The sequence below is a fragment of the Xiphophorus couchianus genome, chromosome 7 (assembly GCF_001444195.1).
Source record: "Xiphophorus couchianus chromosome 7, X_couchianus-1.0, whole genome shotgun sequence".
Classification (NCBI taxonomy): domain Eukaryota; kingdom Metazoa; phylum Chordata; class Actinopteri; order Cyprinodontiformes; family Poeciliidae; genus Xiphophorus; species Xiphophorus couchianus.
In genome coordinates this window covers 23,432,263-23,454,221 of record NC_040234.1, presented here as the reverse complement: position 1 = coordinate 23,454,221, position 21,959 = coordinate 23,432,263, and the positions used below count along the sequence as shown (strand labels likewise).

General features: G+C 41.2%; 1 protein-coding gene across 3 annotated transcripts in view; it reads right to left on the bottom strand.

Annotated features, from left to right (window-relative positions):
- cntn6 (contactin 6) overlaps nucleotides 1–21,959 on the bottom strand; it is a 147,374-nt gene that overhangs the window by 62,934 nt on the left and 62,481 nt on the right. For all 3 annotated transcript variants that reach the window (XM_028024161.1, XM_028024163.1, XM_028024162.1), the window contains 2 exons: nucleotides 11,938–12,073; nucleotides 3,886–4,009 (listed from right to left, as the gene is read on the bottom strand). In XM_028024161.1, the coding sequence (XP_027879962.1) occupies nucleotides 3,886–4,009; nucleotides 11,938–11,998 (185 nt within the window). In that variant the 5' untranslated portion in view covers nucleotides 11,999–12,073. The remainder of the gene's footprint in view (nucleotides 1–3,885; nucleotides 4,010–11,937; nucleotides 12,074–21,959) is intronic.

The following is a 21,959-nucleotide window of genomic DNA, read 5'->3' as shown; positions in this document are numbered from 1 at the left end:
CGTCAACAGATCAAGAAACTGACAGACTTCATGAATGAAAGGCTTAGAACTGTTAATGAAAAAAATGGTGGATATTAGTTATTAAAATTTCACTTAGACTGATACTGACATATTTAAAAATTACCATTACGAACGCAGATATGGATGTTTATGCTTATCTTCTCCATTTCTAATGGAAATCTATGAAGTGTGACAGCTGCTTATGTCTATACTTCAATATTTCAGTAGAAACAGCAACAATAGAAATAATTGTTGCCTTTTTGAATTACAACTAAATAAGTATGTCATAATTCCAAATCTTTATGTAAATATTTTGTGTTAATGCTGGAAAATCATTATATTCTATGACACTCACACTGTGCCTAGAAACCGTTCCTTAAAAATAGGCCAAAAAAAATATCCCAAAACACATATAGTAGTGATAAAATTATACGCTCCTCCATGGGCTGCCACCTTATCGTGGTGGAGGGGTTTGAGTGCCCCAATGATCCTAGGAGCTATGCTGTCTGGGGCTTTATGCCCCTGGTAGGGTCACCCAAGGCAGACAGGTCCTAGGTGAGCGACCAGACAAAGTGCAGCCCGAAGACCCCAATGATGAGTAAAAACATTGGACTTGGTGTTCCCTCGCCCGGACGCGGGTCACCGGGGCCCCACTCTGGAGCCAGGCCTGGAGGGGGGGCACGATGGCGAGCGTCTGGTGGCCGGGCTTTTACCCATGGAGCCCGGCCGGGCTCAGCCCGAAGAGGAAACATGGGCCCCCCCTCCCATGGGCCCACCACCCGTGGGAGGGGCCAAAGGGGTCGGGTGCACTGTGTGATGGGTGGCGGCCAAGGGAGGGGACCCTGGCGGTCCGATCCTCGGTTGCAGAAACTGGCTCTTGGGACGTGGAATGTCACCTCTCTGGTGGGGAAGGAGCCGGAGCTAGTGCGTGAGGTCGAGAGGTTCCGGCTAGAAATAGTCGGTCTCACCTCGACACATGGCTCTGGTTCTGGAACCAGTCTCCTTGAGAGGGGCTGGACATACTTCCACTCTGGAGTTGCCCAGGGAGAGAGACGTCGGGCAGGAGTGGGCATACTTGTTGCTCCCCATCTCGGCGCCTGTACGTTGGGGTTTACCCCGGTGTACGAGAGGGTAGCATCCCTCCGCCTACGGGTGGGGGGACGGGTTCTGACTGTCGTTTGTGCTTACGGGCCGAACGACAGTTCAGATTACCCACCCTTTTTGGAGTCCTTAGAGGGGGTACTGGAGAGTGCTCCTCCTGGGGACTCCCTTGTTCTGCTGGGGGACTTCAACGCTCACGTGGGCAACGACAGTGAGACCTGGAGGGGCGTGGTTGGGAGGAACGGCCCGCCCGACCTGAACTCGAGCGGTGTTCTGTTGCTGGACTTCTGTGCTTGCCATGGATTGTCCATAACGAACACCATGTTCAAGCATAAGGGTGTCCATATGTGCACTTGGCACCAGGACACCCTAGGCCGCAGTTCGATGATCGACTTTGTCATCGTTTCATCAGATCTGCGGCCGTATGTCTTGGACACTCGGGTGAAGAGAGGTGTGGAGCTGTCCACTGACCACTACCTGGTGGTGAGTTGGCTCCGGTGGTGGGGGTGAAAGCCGGTCAGACCTGGCAGGCCCAAACGTGTTGTGAGGGTCTGCTGGGAACGTCTGGCGGAATCCCCTGTGAGACGGAGCTTTAACTCCCATCTCCGGCAAAACTTCGAACACGTCCCGGGGGAGGTGGGGGACATGGAGTCTGAGTGGACCGTGTTCCGTGCCTCCATTGTCGAGGCGGCCGATCGGAGCTGTGGCCGCAAGGTTGTCGGTGCCTGTCGCGGCGGCAACCCTCGAACCCGTTGGTGGACACCTTCGGTGAGGGATGCCGTCAGGCTGAAGAAGGAGTCCTATCGGGCCTTTTTGGCCTGTGGGACTCCGGAAGCAGCTGATGGGTACCGGCGGGCGAAGCGGCATGCGGCTCGGGCGGTTGCTGAGGCAAAAACTCGGGCGTGGGAGGAGTTTGGAGAGGCCATGGAGAAAGACTTCCGCACGGCTTCGAGGCGATTCTGGTCCACCATCCGGCGTCTCAGGGGGGGGAAGCGGTGCAGCACCAACACTGTTTATAGTGGGGATGGTGTGCTGCTGACCTCTACTGGGGACGTTGTGGGCCGGTGGGCAGAGTACTTCGAAGACCTCCTCAATCCCACCAACATGCCTTCCACTGAGGAAGCGGAGCCTGGGGACTCTGGGTTGGGCTCTCCAATCTCTGGGGGCGAGGTCGCTGAGGTGGTTAAAAAGCTCCTCGGTGGCAAGGCCCCGGGGGTGGATGAGATCCGCCCGGAGTTCCTTAAGGCTCTGAATGTTGTAGGGTTGTGTTGGTTGACGCGACTCTGCAATATCGCATGGACATCGGGGGCAGTTCCCCTGGATTGGCAGACTGGGGTGGTGGTCCCCCTGTTCAAAAAGGGGGACCGGAGGGTGTGCTCCAATTATAGAGGGGTCACACTCTTAAGCCTCCCTGGCAAGATCTATTCAGGGGTCCTGGAGAGGAGGGTCCGCCGGATAGTCGAACCTCGGATTCAGGAAGAGCAGTGTGGTTTTCGTCCTGGTCGTGGAACACTGGAGCAGCTCTACACCCTCAGCAGGGTCCTGGAGGGTGCATGGGAGTTCGCCCAACCAGTCTACATGTGTTTTGTGGACTTGGAGAAGGCATTCGACCGTGTCCCTCGGGGAGCCCTGTGGGGGGTTCTCCGGGAGTATGGGGTACCGAGCCCTTTGATACGGGCTGTCAGGTCCCTGTATGACCGGTGTCAGAGTCTGGTCCGCATTGCAGGCAGTAAGTCGGGCTCGTTTCCGGTGAGAGTTGGACTCCGCCAGGGCTGCCCTTTGTCACCGATTCTGTTCATCACTTTCATGGACAGAATTTCTAGGCGCAGCCAAGGTGTTTAGGGGATCCGATTTGGTGGCCTTAGGATCTCATCTCTGCTTTTCGCAGATGATGTGGTCCTTTTGGCTTCATCAGATCGTGATCTGCAGCTCTCGCTGGAGCGGTTCGCAGCCGAGTGTGAAGCGGCCGGGATGGGGATCAGTGCCTCCAAATCCGAGGCCATGGTCTTGAGCCGGAAAAGGGTAGAGTGCCTTCTCCGGGTCAGGGGGGGTGTCCTGCCCCAAGTGGAGGAGTTTAAGTATCTCGGGATCTTGTTCACGAATGGGGGAAGAAGGGAGCGGGAGATCGACAGGCGGATTGGCGCAGCGTCTGCTGTCAAGCGGGCGCTGTACCGGTCCGTCGTGGTGAAGAGAGAGCTGAGCCAAAAAGCGAAGCTCTCGATTTACCGGTCGATCTACGTTCCCACCCTCATCTATGGTCATGAGCTTTGGGTCATGACCGAAAGAACGAGATCGCGGATACAAGCGGCCGAAATGGGTTTTCTCCGTAGGGTGGCTGGGCTCTCCCTTAGAGATAGGGTGAGAAGCTCAGTCATCCGGGAGGGACTCAGAGTAGAGCCGCTGCTCCTTCACATCGAGAGGAGCCAGTTGAGGTGGCTTGGGCATCTGGTCAGGATGCCTCCTGGAGGCCTCCCTGGTGAGGTGTTCCGGGCACGTCCCACCGGGAGGAGGCCCCGGGGAAGACCCAGGACACGCTGGAGAGACTATGTCTCTCGGCTGGCCTGGGAATGCCTCGGGATTCCCCCGGAAGAGCTGGAAGAAGTGGCTGGGGAGAGGGAAGTCTGGGCCTCCCTTCTGAAGCTGCTACCCCTGCGACCCGACCTCGGATAAGCGGAAGAAGATGGATGGATGGATGGAAAATTATACGTTTTTTTCTTTTTCTAATGAAACACTACTTTTCATTGTGAAAGCCACATTAACCTGCAGCTACAACAAAGTACGTACCTATAGTGTGGAGGTGGGTTACCCTTCGCTTTGCAGTTAATGAACACCAGCTTGTCACCGGAGCTCATAGGGAAAATACTGTCACTGGGCTCCTGGGTGAAGACAGGACCGTGGCGGGCGTTGTCTGCGTCATAAATAAAAAAAGAATAAATAAAACATTAGCTGTACCATGAAGTGACACCATATTAATGCAAAGAGGAATCACTCAGCACTCTGCAAGCTGTATGTAAATTCCACACCTATTATAATTAGCTGCCAAGGTGGCTCTCTGAGTACATTGTGCATTTAATAAACCATCATGTCACGATGCAGATGTCACAATGCGATGAGAGAGCAATTAACAAATGATAACCCTGCATCACATTGGTCTCTGGGCCCATTCTGCACAGTCTGCAGCTGATGGAACCTACTTATTATGCTCCATTTGTGCTCAGAATGTTTTATACCAATAAACTCTCTAATAATATGAACGCTTATGTTGAGTAGACTCTGTGCTGTCGTGATTCAGAGTGCATTACTTTAAACCAAAGATAAAAATGAAGAAAATTTAAAGTTTAAACAGTTTCTTAAGGGGAAAAAAAACTACATAGTTTTACTGATAATTATCTTTCAAAACAATACCTCTAGGAAAATAAGCATATTAATTGGACTCTAAGACGTTAATTTTGATTAATTAATGAAAATGGTTTAATCATTTAACATTTTTATGCAATTATTTTCTTTGTTTTGTTTTTTACACATACAAGGTTACCAGGCGGAACCTTTGTATTTGCGTGTTTCTGGAACTCTTGTAAATCTGACGCACAAGTGACGTCCACAAATGACAGCAATAGACAAATAGACAAAGCTGCATCTCTTGGCCCACTAGGAATTCAATTCTGTTTCAAAAAACAATCCAATTGGATGCTGGAAAAGAATATTTCTGAGTCTACATTGTGTTAAAAGGAGTTAGCCTATCAGTGACACTATGTCTATTTATACAATAATTTAGCAGCAAAAATGTTTTTTGAATAAAAAATGTTGCTTTGTTAATGTATGGTTTTTAATTAAGATGTAATTGATTATGATTAATTCATGACAGATGCTGTAATGAATTTCATTAACAATTTTAATCAACTTGGCCATTTATAGGTTGGCCAAGAAAGTAATACAATTGTTGTCTGATGTCTTCCACATCCTAATTTCAATTCCAGGATTTTAGATTCCATGTTGTAATAGGAACGGTCTTCTCTTTAACAATTTTTAAAATTCTAATTACCCTACTGTTTCTAAAAAAACCCACATTGTTTATTTTCCCACAGTGAACGCCAGAGAAGCGACTCTGAGTATCTGAGAAATGTCATCACACCATTTCCAAACCCCCTGAAATCCAGTATTTAACATTACAGTACATTCACAAGTGGACAACATTCTCAGACAGTCACATTTCTTCCTCACAGTGGTCATCAGCGCAAATTGACCTCAAGGTCAGAACATGAATTTTTATAAGAAGTGACAAAAACCCAAGAGCTCAGTCTCTACATTTGCAGGCCTTAGTTAGCATGTTGAATGTTAAAGTTCATGACAGTATCGTTTAAAAAAAGAATCAACAAGTACGTCTTTCTTGGAGGAGTTGCCTAGAGAAAGACTTACTGGAAATGTATAGCAGCAAAGTTTGCAAAGTTATGTCTGAGTGACTTTCAACAGTTCTCTGGACAGATAAGACTAAACTGAACTCAAATAAATCTGTTTGGGGATACTCTACAGAACAAAAGGGTTGGTAAAGTGTAGATCATGACCAGACTACCCCACTGGGTGCCGGCAGTATGTGAGGACATGTGGCTGTGTCTCCTGCAGGACGGGAGTCCCGCAGGGATCTGTACTGACACCTTTCCTTTTCACTCTCTAAATTGCAGACTTCTCTTCCAACTCCCACACTGCTATCTTCAGACGTTCTGTTGTCACTCTGACATAGTCGACCTCATTACAGTTGGAGATGATTCAGAGTACAGATAGTTGACTCCAGACTTTGTGGACTGGTGCCATCAGAACTGCCTCTTGATAAACACAGCTAAAACGGTGCTGCTTTTCTTTTACTTATATTATAAATTTGCCCTCACTGCACAGTCTCTTTTCTTTTTCTCCATTTTTACATTTCTGTCAGTGTGAATTTGCATGCAGTGGCTGCTGGTACACCTGAATGGCCCCATTGAGTGACAATAAAGCTTCATTCTATATTATCCTAGATACAAATTTCAGATCATCTGTCCAACAGCTGAGAAAGGCCAATGACCCTAAAACACAGCAGCAAATCTACTGTAGAATAACTAAGAAAGAAGGTATTGTGATGGCCCCATCTCATCTCAATGAACTATTTAAGTGCTGTTGTCGCGGTAGCAGCTTAAAAGTACTAATGTTCTTTGTTGTGAAACTCTATATAGGAGTCAGGTGTCATTAATACAACTTTCGATTTTACAGATGTTACCAAGAGCCCAGCTATTGCAAATAAGATATGAAGACAAAAAAAATTGTGTTTGGAGATTTAATAACTCACAGAGGATAGAAAAACAACAATAGTTGTGAGGGACAAAACCAATCAACAAAATCAAAAAATGTCTCAGAGGTTTCCCACAATATCTCTGTGGTCAACCTTTTATTTATTTATTTTTATACTCTGAATGGTCCCACGTGCACAATGTTCTAATATTAAAGCACTCTGAAATGAAATAAGGTTGAATCGACAGGGACTGCTTCAAGACCAACTCATGGTGGGGGGAGAGAGGGACAGATGGACTGACTGCCGCCGAATACAGGGGAGGTCCTTAAACCAAACCTGCCGTAGCATTAAATCCACCTGAGACTGGAGCAAATGTTCAACTTCCAGCTGAACGGTGAAACACAGAGCCAAGAAAACTCTGCGGCAGCTTCAGGGAAAATATCTCCCTGTCCTTCAGCACTGCTAAAGCCCAGTCTTAAACATGGGAAAACATCTGTTAACAGACCTCAAAAAGACAGCAAGCAGACAGTAAACTTCAAATGTAGGTGAGAATGCCTTCCGAGACTTTCCCAAGGAAACTGAAATATGTAACAACCGAGAAAGAAGGCACAGAGCCGCAGGAAGGAGTTTTACTTTCACTGTTATTTGGGACTTGGAGTGAAACCTGATGAAGGACATTTCTAAAATCTACAGTCCAAAGTTAATAGACATTTGTAGTCTGTCTAGCTTTTCATCAGTGGTGGGCAATGCTAAGTAAAATGTTAGCTGCATTAAACCTAAAGCACTATCCATAAACATTAACTCCCCTAACATGCTGTCTGAACATGGTATTTAGCAAAAGCTAGAACTAAAGCGTTAAATTCATCCATATTGATTCGCACCATGCGTCAATGACAATTTGACAACATAGTACACTGCCCCCAACAGGATCAAATTTGCTATTGCACTCCTACTTGTACTGTTTGTACTTCAGAAAGTGATTCTTTGATTCTCTCACTCTGGTGTTTAGTTTTATAGTTATTGAGTTTTGCTAAGTCTCTTGCTGATTTTGACTAATTAACTTTGGTTAGGAAACACAGACGACATCAGAAGAATTTAAACTGTTTACTTTAGAACAGCGAGTCATTCTGGGTACAGAAGAAATGCCATTTGCTGCACCACAACACGGGTGGAGAACATGAGGAGAGGAAACAGAAATAGTGTATTCACCCACTTCAAAATAACAGCACGAATATAAACAGCTCACTACTTGAAGAAATCTCAATAGTCAAGATGTCAAACTTCACTCAACTTGAAATTTATAGGATGGCCAAGTAAGTAGATGGCCAAGCTTTAGAATTTATCTGGAGTAATCAATTTAGGAGAAGATAACTGAACTAAATCTTTTCTAAGATAGTAAAATGCTGAAATGCATAGCTAAAATGAGCTCAGCTATTAAAAGTGTGGAAATGTTTTGGGGATATGAAAGTAAAGAATTTTCAGATTGCTACTGATAAATAATTTTGTGTTGGTGTACTACATTAAATCACAGAAGCATAAATTGCAATTTGTGGTTGCAAAGTGTCAAAATGAGGAAGAAAGTTCAAGATTTTTTTGCAAGGAATTGTAAGTGGAGACAGAGAAAATAAAACCAGAGTAAGTTCAATCAATACAATCTTTTTAATGATCTAAAATATTACTAAGTGACGCAGCCTTCACTGATTTATGCTCCGATTCATCTTTTTTTTATTATTTCAGGAGGATAGTTTTCAGAAGATGTTTACATAAGAGCTTGGATATTCAGAGTTGGGCTTCTCGAACGGTTTTAATCTAATTAGAGCAGATCTGCTGTCTATGTACATGTAGTTGGGGTGTGTGTGTCTGTGTGTGTGTGTTCTCTGTAAAGCTCATTGTTTTGGTTGTGTCTGCCAAACTATCAATACACAGGAGTAATTAACCGATGGTGCACTAATTACTCCCGTGAAACTTTTTTTTTTTAGCAGATGCACTCTCATGCAGCCACGCACTGGTGCACAGTCTCCATTTCCTCAGACACGGCGTGTCATGAGCCAAGCTGCACAACCCTGCTGCCTGGGAAAAAAATGTTAATTTTCTCTTTGTTCACTTGAGACGATGAAAGATGAGATGTTTTTCTATTTTTTTTTCTCCTTTTCCCGATACACGTCTCTAACCTTGACTAGGACAAAGAGTGTTCCCTCCCACATTGTCATCATTATGATCATCCTAATGAGAGTGGGAGTCTTTGCCTCAGGTAAGGGCCTTGTTTCCCCTCTTTCTCGTCTCCGAGGGAGGCGTTTCAGATTCTGCCCTGCTTGGAATGTCCTTTAAATTAAACAAATTAATGAACCTTCAAAAGCTGGGTTATTTCTCCAGGGGAAAACATTGGAAGCTTCGTTTATCTGCCTGAGAACAACCCCGCTCCGTAAACACTCCGACCCGACTGACCACTGCTCCAAGTGAGTGTACATCCACAACACATTACACCTAATTACGTTTCATGAGAATTTATGTAAAAGGAAACTCAAAGGCATTGTGTGCACTAACTAGATCGTTTGTTTTTGGTAACATTTTGACATAGTACATAATCTATTACCTTATATAACTGAGTAAGAGAATACCAACAGACCCATCATAAGCTGTGGATTCACTATAAATGTACGCAAATCTTTGAAGGTATTCTGCTAACGTTGAAGGACACAATTTTGCAATTGCGGTATTTCCATTAATTGGCAAAATGGTGATTGTCTCTGTACTTGTATATTGCCTTATCAAGTCCAGAAGACCCCAAAGTGTTTCACACTACAGTCATTCATGCACACACTCACACCTGAGTATGAGCAAATTATTTAATATGGCGTGTAGATATAAAGTTTTCCAGAAAATGTCCAGGTGTTTTAGTTAAAATGACTTTAACTGTTTCAAAACCAAAACCAGAAAGAGATGACGGACCAAGGAAAACAGATTAACTACATTAAAATAGTTTATCTGATATTAATCTGACAACATGATGCCAAACATATCATGCTGTTATTTTTCTAAAGAGGAAATGTCTTCACGGTGATGTTGCAACAAGCTAGCCAAAGCCCATTAGTAGATAATCTGGATCATGATTCCAGACCAACAAGATCGATGTCATGCAGTTGAGGTGGGATTGGATTTTTTGTAATTTACGCAACTAAATAACAGTTCAGTGATTCACAGGAAAGCAAAAATCTTCATGGTTTTTCAGAGTGTGCAGTAAATGTTTGGTTTTACAGAGAAAAATGTGGATGCTGCCATTTCTCAAACCATCCTAATATTCCTTTTTTTCATAGCGCAAAATAACAAATGTGATTATGCTTCTGCCATGTTTTTCACTTTGGAATTGAATGTTCTATAGTTCCCAACGCATCCCTTTATATTGAAATAAAAGCTGTTATAAGGATATTGAGCTTGACTCACTTTTTTTAAATACACTGCTATCATTGAACACAACACTACTTGCAGAATATGATGAAGAGCACTGGCCTCTGCTCTCACTGCTCTGCATCTATACACTTCATGATACACCCTGGTGGAAGTGCTGACTTGAGATAGGATGCTAAATCAATTGAAACAGAGGCATAAATAACAAAGCAATAGAGCCGGCTCCATATGCTGTATGAATTTCAGTGTATATTTGCGTGATGACTTGTAAACGGTCGGCTTGATCTGAGTACACATTATATCCCTCAAATCTGGCTGCTGGTTGTAAATCTCCACGTTACACCAGAGAGCTCTTAGAGGGAGTGGAAAGCCTTAACAGTAACTCATGCAGGTATTTGGGAAACTAAAGTCTGATGCTGGTCTCCTTGTCTCTCAGAGGTAGATTTACAGCATCTCCTGCATTTTCCAAATAAATACATGTGTTAAACTGAGTGAGTGGATTTGTTTGTAGTACAAGTGTACTTCTGTGAAAGTGTGTAAAAAGGAGGAAAGCTGCCAACACGTCTGGAGACGTTCCCTCGTTTCCTAATGATGAAGGAGATATTAGGTCTGTGTTGTTCACACAGGGACAAAATGACTGGATTCCTGATATCAATGAAGTAGCAGGGGCTTGTCACTGTATCACTCAAAGTGTAGGGCAGTACTGTATTGACTAGATACACTTGTCAATATTGTAACACTCCCACCACCAAAGGTTCATCTGGTGACAACAGTGGCTGATACGAAAAGCATCTGCAACATCTTTGGTGGCCATCATTTCTACGCAATGTCACTAGACTTTCATCAGCACTCAGTGCCCACTGGTCCCCACTGGTCTCCACTGGTCTCCACTGGTCTCCACTGGTCCCCACTGGTCCCCACTGGTCCCCACTGGTCCCCACTGGTCTCCACTGGTCTCCATTGGTCTCCACTGGTCCCCACTGGTCTCCACTGGTCCCCACTGGTCCCCACTGGTCTCCACTGGTCCCCACTGGTCTCCACTGGTCCCCACTGGTCTCCACTGGTCCCCACTGGTCCCCACTGGTCTCCACTGGTCCCCACTGGTCCCCACTGGTCTCCACTGGTCCCCACTGGTCTCCACTGGTCCCTCGTCCAGCATAAATGCTCCTTGGGCCTGGTTGTGTGGTCAGGCGTGTTTCTCAAACCTGGCCCTAAAGGCACACTGCCCTGCATGTTTTATGCGTTTCCTTGCTTCAGCCCAGGTGATTTCAATTGACAGTTTGCTGAACTGCAGTCATCTGAATGCAGTTCCACAGGTGTTTGCTAATTGCTGCTGGCTAGTCTGATGGAGCTGAGTGGGGTGACTTCAGGAGAGTGCTGCTCTGTGAGGTGAAAGCTCAGAAGCTTGTAAACTGCAGCTCTGAGGAGGAGCTTCACCTTGAAGACTGAGCCAGGTTCACCTAGGCGTTTTGCACAGCTGAATGGTTGCCATGGAGATTAAAGAATTTTTCAAGCAAACATGAAAGAATCAAGGTAACACTCCAGATATGTTTCTGATGAAGAAATAACATTATGACATGATGTAAAGCTCACAAAAGTCGAGTTAACTTAATACTGCCCCTTTAAACTCCTTGTAAGAGAACAGCAAGTTGTGCAAAAAGTATTTAAGCATTCAACAGTTGGACATATATTCAAAAATTTAGAAAAGATTACATTATCTTCAGCTGTAAAGGTTTGGGGTTTGTCCTGAAGTGACCCCTGAAAATCAAACAACCCTAACATTTTGGTGAGTGGTACATATGTGACATATAAACCTTTGACTGGCACTGAGTGCTAAAGAAACCCAACACCTCCACAGGAGAGCTGAATTTGAAAACTTTCCTACACCCAGAATGCACTGCACTGGTTCCGAAATGATACGCTACCAAAGCTAAATTTTAATCCCATCTGAGATGTTTTGCGCTTCCTCCCCTCAAAGTAGGTGTAGGATCTGCACAGATATAAAAGCAAATAGAAAAGAATGCTTCTATTTGAGTTCACTATCAGCTCTCCTTAAGAAATGATAAACCAGACACAGCTGAGGGAAAAGAAGGCAAACTCCGTCTCTCTCTCTCTGAAAGACGTATGCATATCATCCATGTCATGAAAGGAGACTTGTCTTGGCATCTTACCGGCAAGGCACTCTTTGAGTGACAGAAGGACTAAGAGTTCCCATGGCAACAACATCTTCATTTTCCAAGGTGAAAGATTCCTGTTCTGACAGACAGTGAAGAACACTTCCTGGGCAAACACTCCCTTTGTTTGGAACTGTGAAAAAAGAAAGAGGAAAAGAGACCACATGAGCTCTGTGAAGATTACGAGATGCAATCAGAATCTGTGACTTCAGGGAAAAAAAGAGAATGTGTAAAAGGCAGTAAGCTGTGAAAAATCGGTGCGCTATTAATAATTCATTCAACCAAATAACCCAGGCCAGAATCTCATGCTGTGCACTGAGCTAGCAGCTGATACTGTGGGAGCTGATATGTGGTGCATACTGCAGCTTCTCTATCTCCAAAGAGCAAGTTGAGGACAAAAAAAAGCAGAAGCAGCAACAGATTAGCAAGATCCTGCTGCAGGAAGTGTTTAATCTCTGAAAACTATTGGCTGGTCAGATCATAGAAGACAGTGATTAGTAGCGATTAGACTCAGTGTTATATAAAGTAGCTCAAAGTGATACTTCACTGAAAGTACCAGTATCTTACCATAAAATTACCTTGGTAAAAGTCAAAGTCTCCTATAAAAATTATTACTTGAGTAAAAATCTTAATGTATCCAATATTTATTGTACTAAAAGGTCAAAAGTAAATTTCCCATATAAAATGTACCTAAAGTAAAAGTATTCAATACAAGAAAACAGAATTTCTAAGATAACATTTATTTTGTGCGATATCAATGACAAAAACTTGAGTTGCATAAATTCAGTCGGGCTCTTCTTGGACTGATGATAAATGTTGCGGTGGCTCTCTACCTGCTGAGGCTGGAGAGGAGAGAGAGTTCAGCTTCAAAAGAAGCCTGAACACCACCAGGAAGGATTTCACTAAGTCCATGTTATCAGCTGAACAGACCGAGTATCCATCTCATCCTTCAGACGACTGCAGAGCAGAGAAGAAGTGACATCATCATCATCATCATCAGATGAACTGGATTGGTTGGATGCTCACTGTAGAACAGACTCTTCCATGTGTGTCTGTTGTAGTCAATTCCTGAAATATTGAGAAAAATACATGTTAAATAAACTGAGGCAAGTCTTTAATATGATATGACCTAACATTTAAGTTTTAATCAAAGGTCTGATATCTTGATTTTATTCTCTACCCATGCATAATTGTCGATATTACAAAGCAGGGGTCCTCAAATCCAGGCCTTGATTGCTGGTGTCCTGCAACTTACACATGTGTCCTTGGTCCAAAACACCTTATTAAAATAATTGGAGAATTAGCAAGACACTGGAGAATTCAAATGTTTGATTAAAGTGTGTTGGACCAGGTGCACATCTACGGGTTCCAGCACAATGGACCTGGAGGCCTGGAATTGAAGAACCCGGCCCTTTAGGTTCATTCCATGTCAAATATTTGAATAGGGAGTTCATACACTCACTGCTAGTAAAAATATAATAATAAATCAGATATGCACTGTATCTTGAAAATAATTTAAGCTAGTTCCTTTGAATTTCAAGAGTTAAAATTTGAAACAGCCCAATGAAATACTGAATTATTTATAAAGTATTTAGGTACTCAAGCACATAATAACCAAACACAATGCTTTTTATGATATGAATTATCTTAAATTTATGACAGGATTTAAGTTAAAACTAACACTGCAACTTGCCACTAATTGGCCAAATGACTAACCAAAAGTATTTTCTCTATGGGCTTAAAGGAGGAAATATTCTGCCACCACCAGTTAAATAATGCCAGAAAAAGTAATTTACCATATTATGTTTAATATGTTTGATGTAGATTTAAATCATTGAACACACTGGGCAAACACGCTGGCTTAAACATGCAAGCTAATCAGAATAGTTAGCGAGCACAAAGTTAGCAAGCTTCTAAATACCTAAACAATCATTAATTTTATTACTTTATTTTAAATGTTAAATAACACTGACTTAGATTGTGGCTTGATTGAATTAATATAAATTATACTATTTAAATAATGTAAACGTACCTCAATATGGTTCTTTAAGTTGGATAGGGAGTTTTTGAATACTTCTGTTATCTTCAGTTGGCATAAATGGCACTTCATCCAGAAAGTGAACTCTTTCACTCCAACATAAGCAACCAAAGCTTCTTGTAAATTCAGCCTGGGTTGTGAACCTTCTTCAGCTCCTCCGAGTTCATCTCACCTGCTGTCAGAGTTTCACTGCTAGAAGTTTCCATCGAGGTGGTCACATCCATAATGTGCAGGCGGAACGTAATTTTTTTATTTTTTCAAAGGTGTCAAAACCGTGATGAAATATATGCAATATCAGTAAATATTGGTTATCAGCCATAACAGCAATATTAATATCAGATATTGCCCAAAATTTTCACATCAGTGCATTCCCAGATGAGACACAATAGTCTATGAAATCATAAGGTGGACAAGAGATGAGGCATTATAATGCATCCTTAGAATTGGATTTAAGGTGGCTTTGTTGAATTTTGACTGAAATGATGTGAAACAGAATGAACTGGGTTGCACTTACTGCAAATGGATTTGAACTTAACCAGCAATTTTATAAGTGTCCTGAGGGGAAAAACATAAAATTTAAATAAATAATCTGTACTTGCTGTTTTATTACATGGCAAGGAATAATAAAAAAAGAGGATAAAAGGCATGGTCTTTGGCCTTACATACAGTGGGAAGGACGTATTCCAGGAGTTTTCACCCATTCGACAGTCTTGTTAGTTATTTAGTGAAGAACAATATAAATGTAAATACAGTATTTTACATAGTATAAGTCAAACTTTTTTCATAGTTTGGCTGGACCTGACTCATAGTCCAGAGTGACTTACATCTAGTTTTTTCCTCTTCATGAGGAGGTTTTTGACGAATGAGTTAAATGTTAATTCATACTGATAGACATGAACCAAGTTGTTGCAGAGGAGGTGAATATACATATATATATATATATATATATATATAATTTTTTGGTCAAAAAAAATTGAAAGCCATCTCCCATTTTTCTTCCACTTTAAAGTGTCCATGTTATTGTGATTAATGATTGCTCTTGGAATGAACAGCAGAATTGTTGCAAATTCTCTCCTACAGAAGATTCTGGATTGCCTTATTGGCATCAACAGGTCAAACATTCACAGAAAATAGAGATTGGAAATTATCCACCAAAGATAAACAGACATGATTTTGGTGCATCTTATAAAATTCCTGTAAAATCCTTTGAAGGTTGTGGCTGCAACATACCAAAATGTAAAAACGTTTAAGGGCTGTGATTATATTTACAACACTGTATGCCAAACTTTTGAGTACATTTTTTTAAAAGCTTCTCAAATCAATACGCTTATTATTGAAACAAAAGCTTTGCATCAGGTAAACTATGGACCCAACTCCAAGAAGTGTGTTGAATTATTTATATGTTATGAATCCTGCGTAGGAATGTACAACTTAGCTTTTGTTCCTCCCACAAACCAATCAGATATAGTCAGTGACTAAATACTTTCTCTGGGAGATGGTGGATTCAAACTAATGAGTGGAGAATAAACAGCTATTTATTTCAGAATGACAAAGTGAAACATTTGCAAAATTAGGCATCAGAAGTCTACACGAGTTTCTATAACAGAAAAGCTGCCAAATGATTACAAAATAATACAGAAACTTAAAAAATGAAGACTAGTTCTTTGGCACGTTTTAAAGACTAATTAGAGGAGAGCAGATTAAACAGTATAAAACATTTTCAACATTGCAAAGTTAATAATGACCCAAGGGAGTCAAACTTAATTTTAAGGATGATGACTGCAGTGAGTCTTAGAATCTGAGTTATTATGTTAAACTGGAGCATGGACATTCATGCTGATTACTGAGCGTTTACAAGAACTGTTGCTAACGACGACAGCCGAATCAGCAGGTCTGACTACATAGCAAACATGTTATTTTCAAAATGATAGCATGCACTTTAATTACCATCAGAGAAATCTCATAACCTACATTTGTATGCATAAGCATTTGTTCCTACCACCATCTAAAAAATATGTGAATTATTAACATTAATCACATTTTATGATTCAAATGAACAAATATTTGTCACATGTATCTAATGCACCAATACCTTCCTCTCCAAGGGTTTCCATTTTCAATTATACAGTATTATAGTACATAACTGATGGATACTGATATATGGCAGTGATCACCCAATGATAGCGTTGCTTGCTGCCTCAGGATGAATGACGCTTAAAACTGAAAGTGAAAGTGATAGCTAGACCTACTATCTGAGTCATTCAGGGGTAACATATTTGACCAATCACAGAGTATTGAAATTGAGATTTGGTTTGAATTTTATTATGCTTTTGTTTTTTTAGCGATCAACCGACTATAATATTAAATAATAAGAGTGATGACAATGTTATGGCTGATGTAATGTATCACATCCATAGACAGCAGAACCTTCCAGATCCCAACATGCACTACTCAGAAAGAGCTTGATCTGCCAATTCCGATTTTGCCTAATACCAATTTTTTTCCGGCTGAAATGTTTTGCTAAATATAGCAAAAAAGTCGCTGAGTTGGCAACAGTGGGGTGAGTATTGTTAACTGCAAACATGCAGACATGACCTGGTGGGCTGCTCCGTCAGTCAAACCTCTGTCACAGGAGAGGACATTGGCTGGTTGTCAGACCTTTGCTGAGGTTGATAAAATCAGCTTCAAAGTATCAGCCGATCATCGAGCTCACACAATTAGGAAATTGGGTCAGATTTATTGGGCGGTGTTGTGGAAAAAGATACTGTAACAAGAGTCTGGATGAGAAGAAATAAGAAATTTTATAAAACGTTGCAAAGTGAGAACAGAAATACAGAGTCAAAGGAGTATGTCAAGTCTGCTCTGACTAACAGTGGATTTGGCTTCCTTTTATAGGTTCTGGTCAGAGTAGAGAGACTTGATTGGACTATAGGTGTGAATCCTTGATGGTTATGTACCAGGGATTCTGTGGAGCCCAACACAGATGGTCTTGCCATTTGTCTACTGTTAAGGAAAGGGGGTTGTTCTTTAACGCTGAAAGGGGCAGATAGGTTCTAGGTTGGGGAAGTAACAGTCTCCAGGATCATGGCCCTCTGACCTGTTGTTACATAGCACTGTAGAGGCCTGTGTGAAAGCAGGTTGACCAATCATATTATAAGACTGTGCAAATAACCCAAAGCAGAAGAGGGGTGAGGAAGACATTATACATTTTTCCATTACAGTGACTAATTTCTCTGTGCATCCCTACTTTGGGATGAATTAGAGTGGAGACTGCAAACCAGGACTTCTCATCCAACATTAGTGTCTGACCTCACAAATGTTGTCTCAGAAGAATGATGAAAAATTCCTAGAACACCCCCCCTCCCACACCTTAGACTGTCTGAACAGCCAGTCTAGGATTTGGGTCTGTAAGTAAGTAAAAACGGGACACAGCGTTCCACTGCTTGTTAAGGAGTAAAGAATGGGACGCCAAGCCAAATGATCCAATGTCTTTTAACAATCTAGTGTGTAAAGTGGTGTTTTTTAGTTTTGCTTGTGTTTGTATCTTCTAATTTCAGTTCCCAGAGTAAACTGGCTCAGACAGATGTCTGTAACAAGAACAGAGAAATCAGTATTCGTGACTGAAGAGGGGAGCAAAAATAAAATAATTTTTCAAGCGAAGAGCAGTAGATTTACAACGCGCCGCATTATTTATTCTGAGAGCTCAGTGCAGATCATGCAAGCCACATCTTGTCAGCCATCATTATTGATTTGGTTTCCACTTTTTTAACCTTCTGACTTTTTGTTTGTCATCACTGCCTTCTGCCCTGTCATAGGTCTCAATCAAACACAGAAGCACGGGTCAATAATGGGAGTTTTGGTTGATGCCTGTGCCTATGAGTCTGGCTCGGTTGATATATTTTGCTGTTCTGGAAAAAAAAAGGGAAGAAAATGTATCCATCAAACAGCATAAGTATTCTTTCTGCTTTAAGATCCAAGATGTGAAAAATTCTCTATTTGCAGCCATATCGGCCTGATTTTGGATTTTAAAGTAATTCTGTTTCGATGAAAGGAACCAGGATAGCAGATTCCAAATGAATCTAACAGAAGTGTGAGTGTTGATAGAGTTAGATGAAAGGCTAATATATTGAACTATTGTGAAATTCTAAATCACCGTAATATTTAACTTATTTTTTCAGATATGTTCTAAAAATTCATTTTAGGAATTAATGTGCTGTTAAACCACCTGTAGATAAAGCCAAAATCAATCAGTTTTAAAAATCAGGTGCACTTACTGAGCAGCATGTGAGGAGAGGAGCTGAAACAAGTCGAGTTTACGCTCAGTGACAGAAATGTGAAGCGCCCAGATGGAATCGTCTGATTCATGTGGAATCTGGCCCAAACGCAGATCAGTGATGGGAATGGAAACGGTTCAATTTGTAAGGAGCTGGCACCAGCCTTATAGGTGGGGAAAAAAAAAAAAAAAAAATCACATTTCATACAAGTTTCTCCCCACGTGGCATGACATAGAAAAAATAGGGTCACATGTTCCACGTCATGATAGGAAACGACAAAAATAACTACAGCAACATGAAGAACCTGACTTTAGAAGAAAAAAAATCATGCAATTCCAAAATACTCTACACGTCTATGTTTTCTGTTTTATCTTTTTATTGTATATTCACTCTTGGAAGCTGTCATGGGCCTGCAGATGCTAATTAGCTTATGCTATGTTTTGGTACTAGACATATTTTATATTTGAGTTGTACATTGTAATTTTTTAAATAAAGTTTATTATTATCACTATGTAGGAAAGCATGCTACACCTCGTTTCACATGTTACAACATGATGGAATTTTCCTGTTTCACATGTGACTAAGGATCTGGTTTGTTTGCCTAGACAGTCCGGATCGTTTGGGAACATGTGAACACGCATTTGAACTCTTCATGGAAATGAACTAAGATTGAACTTTTCTGTAAAGAAGAAGGGATGTACTTGATGTACAAAGTTGGTAGAGATATTAGAGGAAGACTTCCTGTTGCAAATGCAGCAAAGCATGGTTTTACAAAAGAATGAAAGCAGATTGTTATTAGCGGTGGGACTTTATTAAAATTTTTATTCAGGTTATTTGCAGAGTCTTTATTAATTATTTTTAATAAATCACATTTTGCAATAGATTAAAAAAAACATGTTTAATTCAAGAATATGTTTTGCTGCTAAATTACTGAATTAATGAACATATGACCTAAACAACAAAGATATTTATTGTTTTTAATCTGCTATTTAACCTTCATTTTGGTGCATCATCATTCATGGAACTTCTTTAGAAATTTGGACTCTGTGCTGCTGCTACATGTTTAGCATTGAGATGCTATTTTAAGGCAAGGTAAAGTACGGTCATTTTATTTATAAAGCACCTTTTCAGCAACAAGGAAGTTCAAAGTGTTTTACATGAATTAGAAGGTAATACAACAAAATAACAAACCAAAGGAAAAAAGCAAAAGAAAAAAAGTATAAAACTACACACTAGTTCCCCATGTTTAAGAATAAATAGTCCGTGATTTATAAACTAGTCGGGGGGTTTCTCTGGATTCTTGTCCTGAAAAGTTTTAGGCTTGAATAACTTTGCTGGTAGATGAACTCCTTTTAGAAAAATTTAAACACAACAGTCTTTTCCAGCGTCCAATCAGGTCATTTTTTGAAGCAAAAATTAACCCCCAACGCGCCATGAAAATCAGTTTTGTTGTCCATTGTTGTTGTTTGCAGATGTCGCTTGTGCATCAGGTTTACGGGAGTACCAGAAAGTTCCATCTCGGGACTTTATGTAAAAAATGCAAATCAAAAAAATCTATGGAATGAATTAATAGAAATGTATATATTAAGGTCCCTTTTTGGTTTCTTACCAAAATATTTTTATTGAGCTTTTCCACTTTGAAAATAAAGTCATGTACCAGTTTGCATAAGCTTCTTTTATAATTACTACATCACAGTAATATACAATTATAAGCCCAATTTGGGGTTAAAACTAACCAAAGTCAGAGAAATTAAAAACAAAATAATAAAATTAATAAACCAAAATAGAAACAAAAAACAGTATCTCAAAATAAACGAGCAGCATCTGTACATGTATGTAGCAAATCAAGAGTCCAACAAGCTCCCTGTTGAAGTCCTTTTTTAATAATCTTTTTCTACATTTAAATTCAGTATTTTATTTGGGTCTATTGCATAATTTCTTAATTAAGTGACGTTTGTGGTTGTAATTTAAGACAAAGTGGCCGACACATTAAATGGGTCTGAATACTTTGGTGGTAATGTTGGTTTAAAAATCATTTCTAGCTGTTGATGTGTAAAGTATAAAGTGCTGACTGCTGATTGATTGGGATGTAAAAACTGAGCGCTTTAAAGAGTGGAGCATGTTGAGAGCACTCAGTGCATCCAAAGCTCTCCTTCACCATCACCTTCAGAGCAGCACTTTCCTCACGATGCTCCATAATCCATCCATCCTGTGCAAATCAGAAGCCCATTATTTGCCAATAGTGGCTTGCTCAATTAAGAATGATGACATTGTTAGCATTTAGTGCATTGCGAGGCTACGGGAAGCATTAATGCCTATCACAGAGGTTGACTAACAAGCCCCTGCAGCGTTTTAAGTCATTAGCAGACCTGCTCTGCCCAGTGATCGATGTTCATTTGTGTTCGCCGCAGTCAGCTGTCCACTCTCGCTTTCCAGCTAATCAACTTTATTTTGTCCACTTCCACACAAATGTGGCTCTGCTTTGATTTGTATTCAAAGTCAGGCTGGGCTCCTAAAGGCACGTACCCCAAACACAGCAGCTGGGAACGCTGAGGCGACAGTTCCTGGAGATGTTTAAGTGAGGGACACAACAACTCTGTTACTATGATCTATGGATCCTCAGAATCCAGAGGGTGCATGTTTTTTTTTTTGTGGCTATGGTCCAGAAACCTAAAGGAGTTGCATGTGATTAATTTACATACTCTTAAAAAGAAACAACGGTAATTCATTTTTGCACGCCGATGCTCAGTTCGAGGTGTTGGAAGGGAAATGGCTAATGGTGCCTGGAAGGGACACTCTTTGTCACAATGAATAACACTCAGGCATGCACTGAAAAAACACAAACCAATTTTTGCTGTCAAATATCTTACTACACTTGGAATAAGAAAAAATTATCTTATAGGTAACGTTTCAGCATGACATATAAATCCGATATTAATATTGGAAATTGATCTGATATCAGACAAAAAACGAGCATCAGATTATATGGGGCTGCATGTAAAATCTCAGACAGAAGCGCACTGATGGAAGAACTCGGCCGTAGCCTTTCCACCCAGCAGGGTTTGTGTCCTATACCCAGACCCATTGGTTAATAATAAATGGACCACTTGTTCTCATTCCTAATGTTGACAATTGTTCTCTGCTTGAGTAAAACCAATTGATCATGCCTTTTCTTACATTCCACACAACAAAATAAGTCATTAAAGTACGACTTATTTACTTTAATAAGTCATACTTTCATGAAATTGAATATCTTTCACAGGCTATGTTCTCACAGCAGGTCTTGACGCTCAATTCAGACTTTTTTAATGAAATTACATTTTTTTTGGCATGGTCGTTTGTTGATACTACACATGATGAACCTCTGCAATCAGACTTCTGTGTGAACAGTTTACATCCACAAAGTTACCTGCATGCGCAGAAACAAAACCTTGACGACACACAACAGCACGTTGTTTACAGAAGTAAACAAATTCACGCCGCCGTCTGCAGATCAGTTTTATGACTGACAGCGCTAAGACCCGCCCCCTGGCTCTGGTTGGTTGTTGGGAGCATTGGGAGAAGCCTGAAGATACTGATTTTTCACAGATTGTCCGTCTTATACCGTACCGTCAAGATTGTGACACTTTCAACAAATATGTAAAAAACTGAAAAATTTAAATGCAGCTTTAATATTGTTAACAAAAAAACTCTGGCAGAATGTTTCC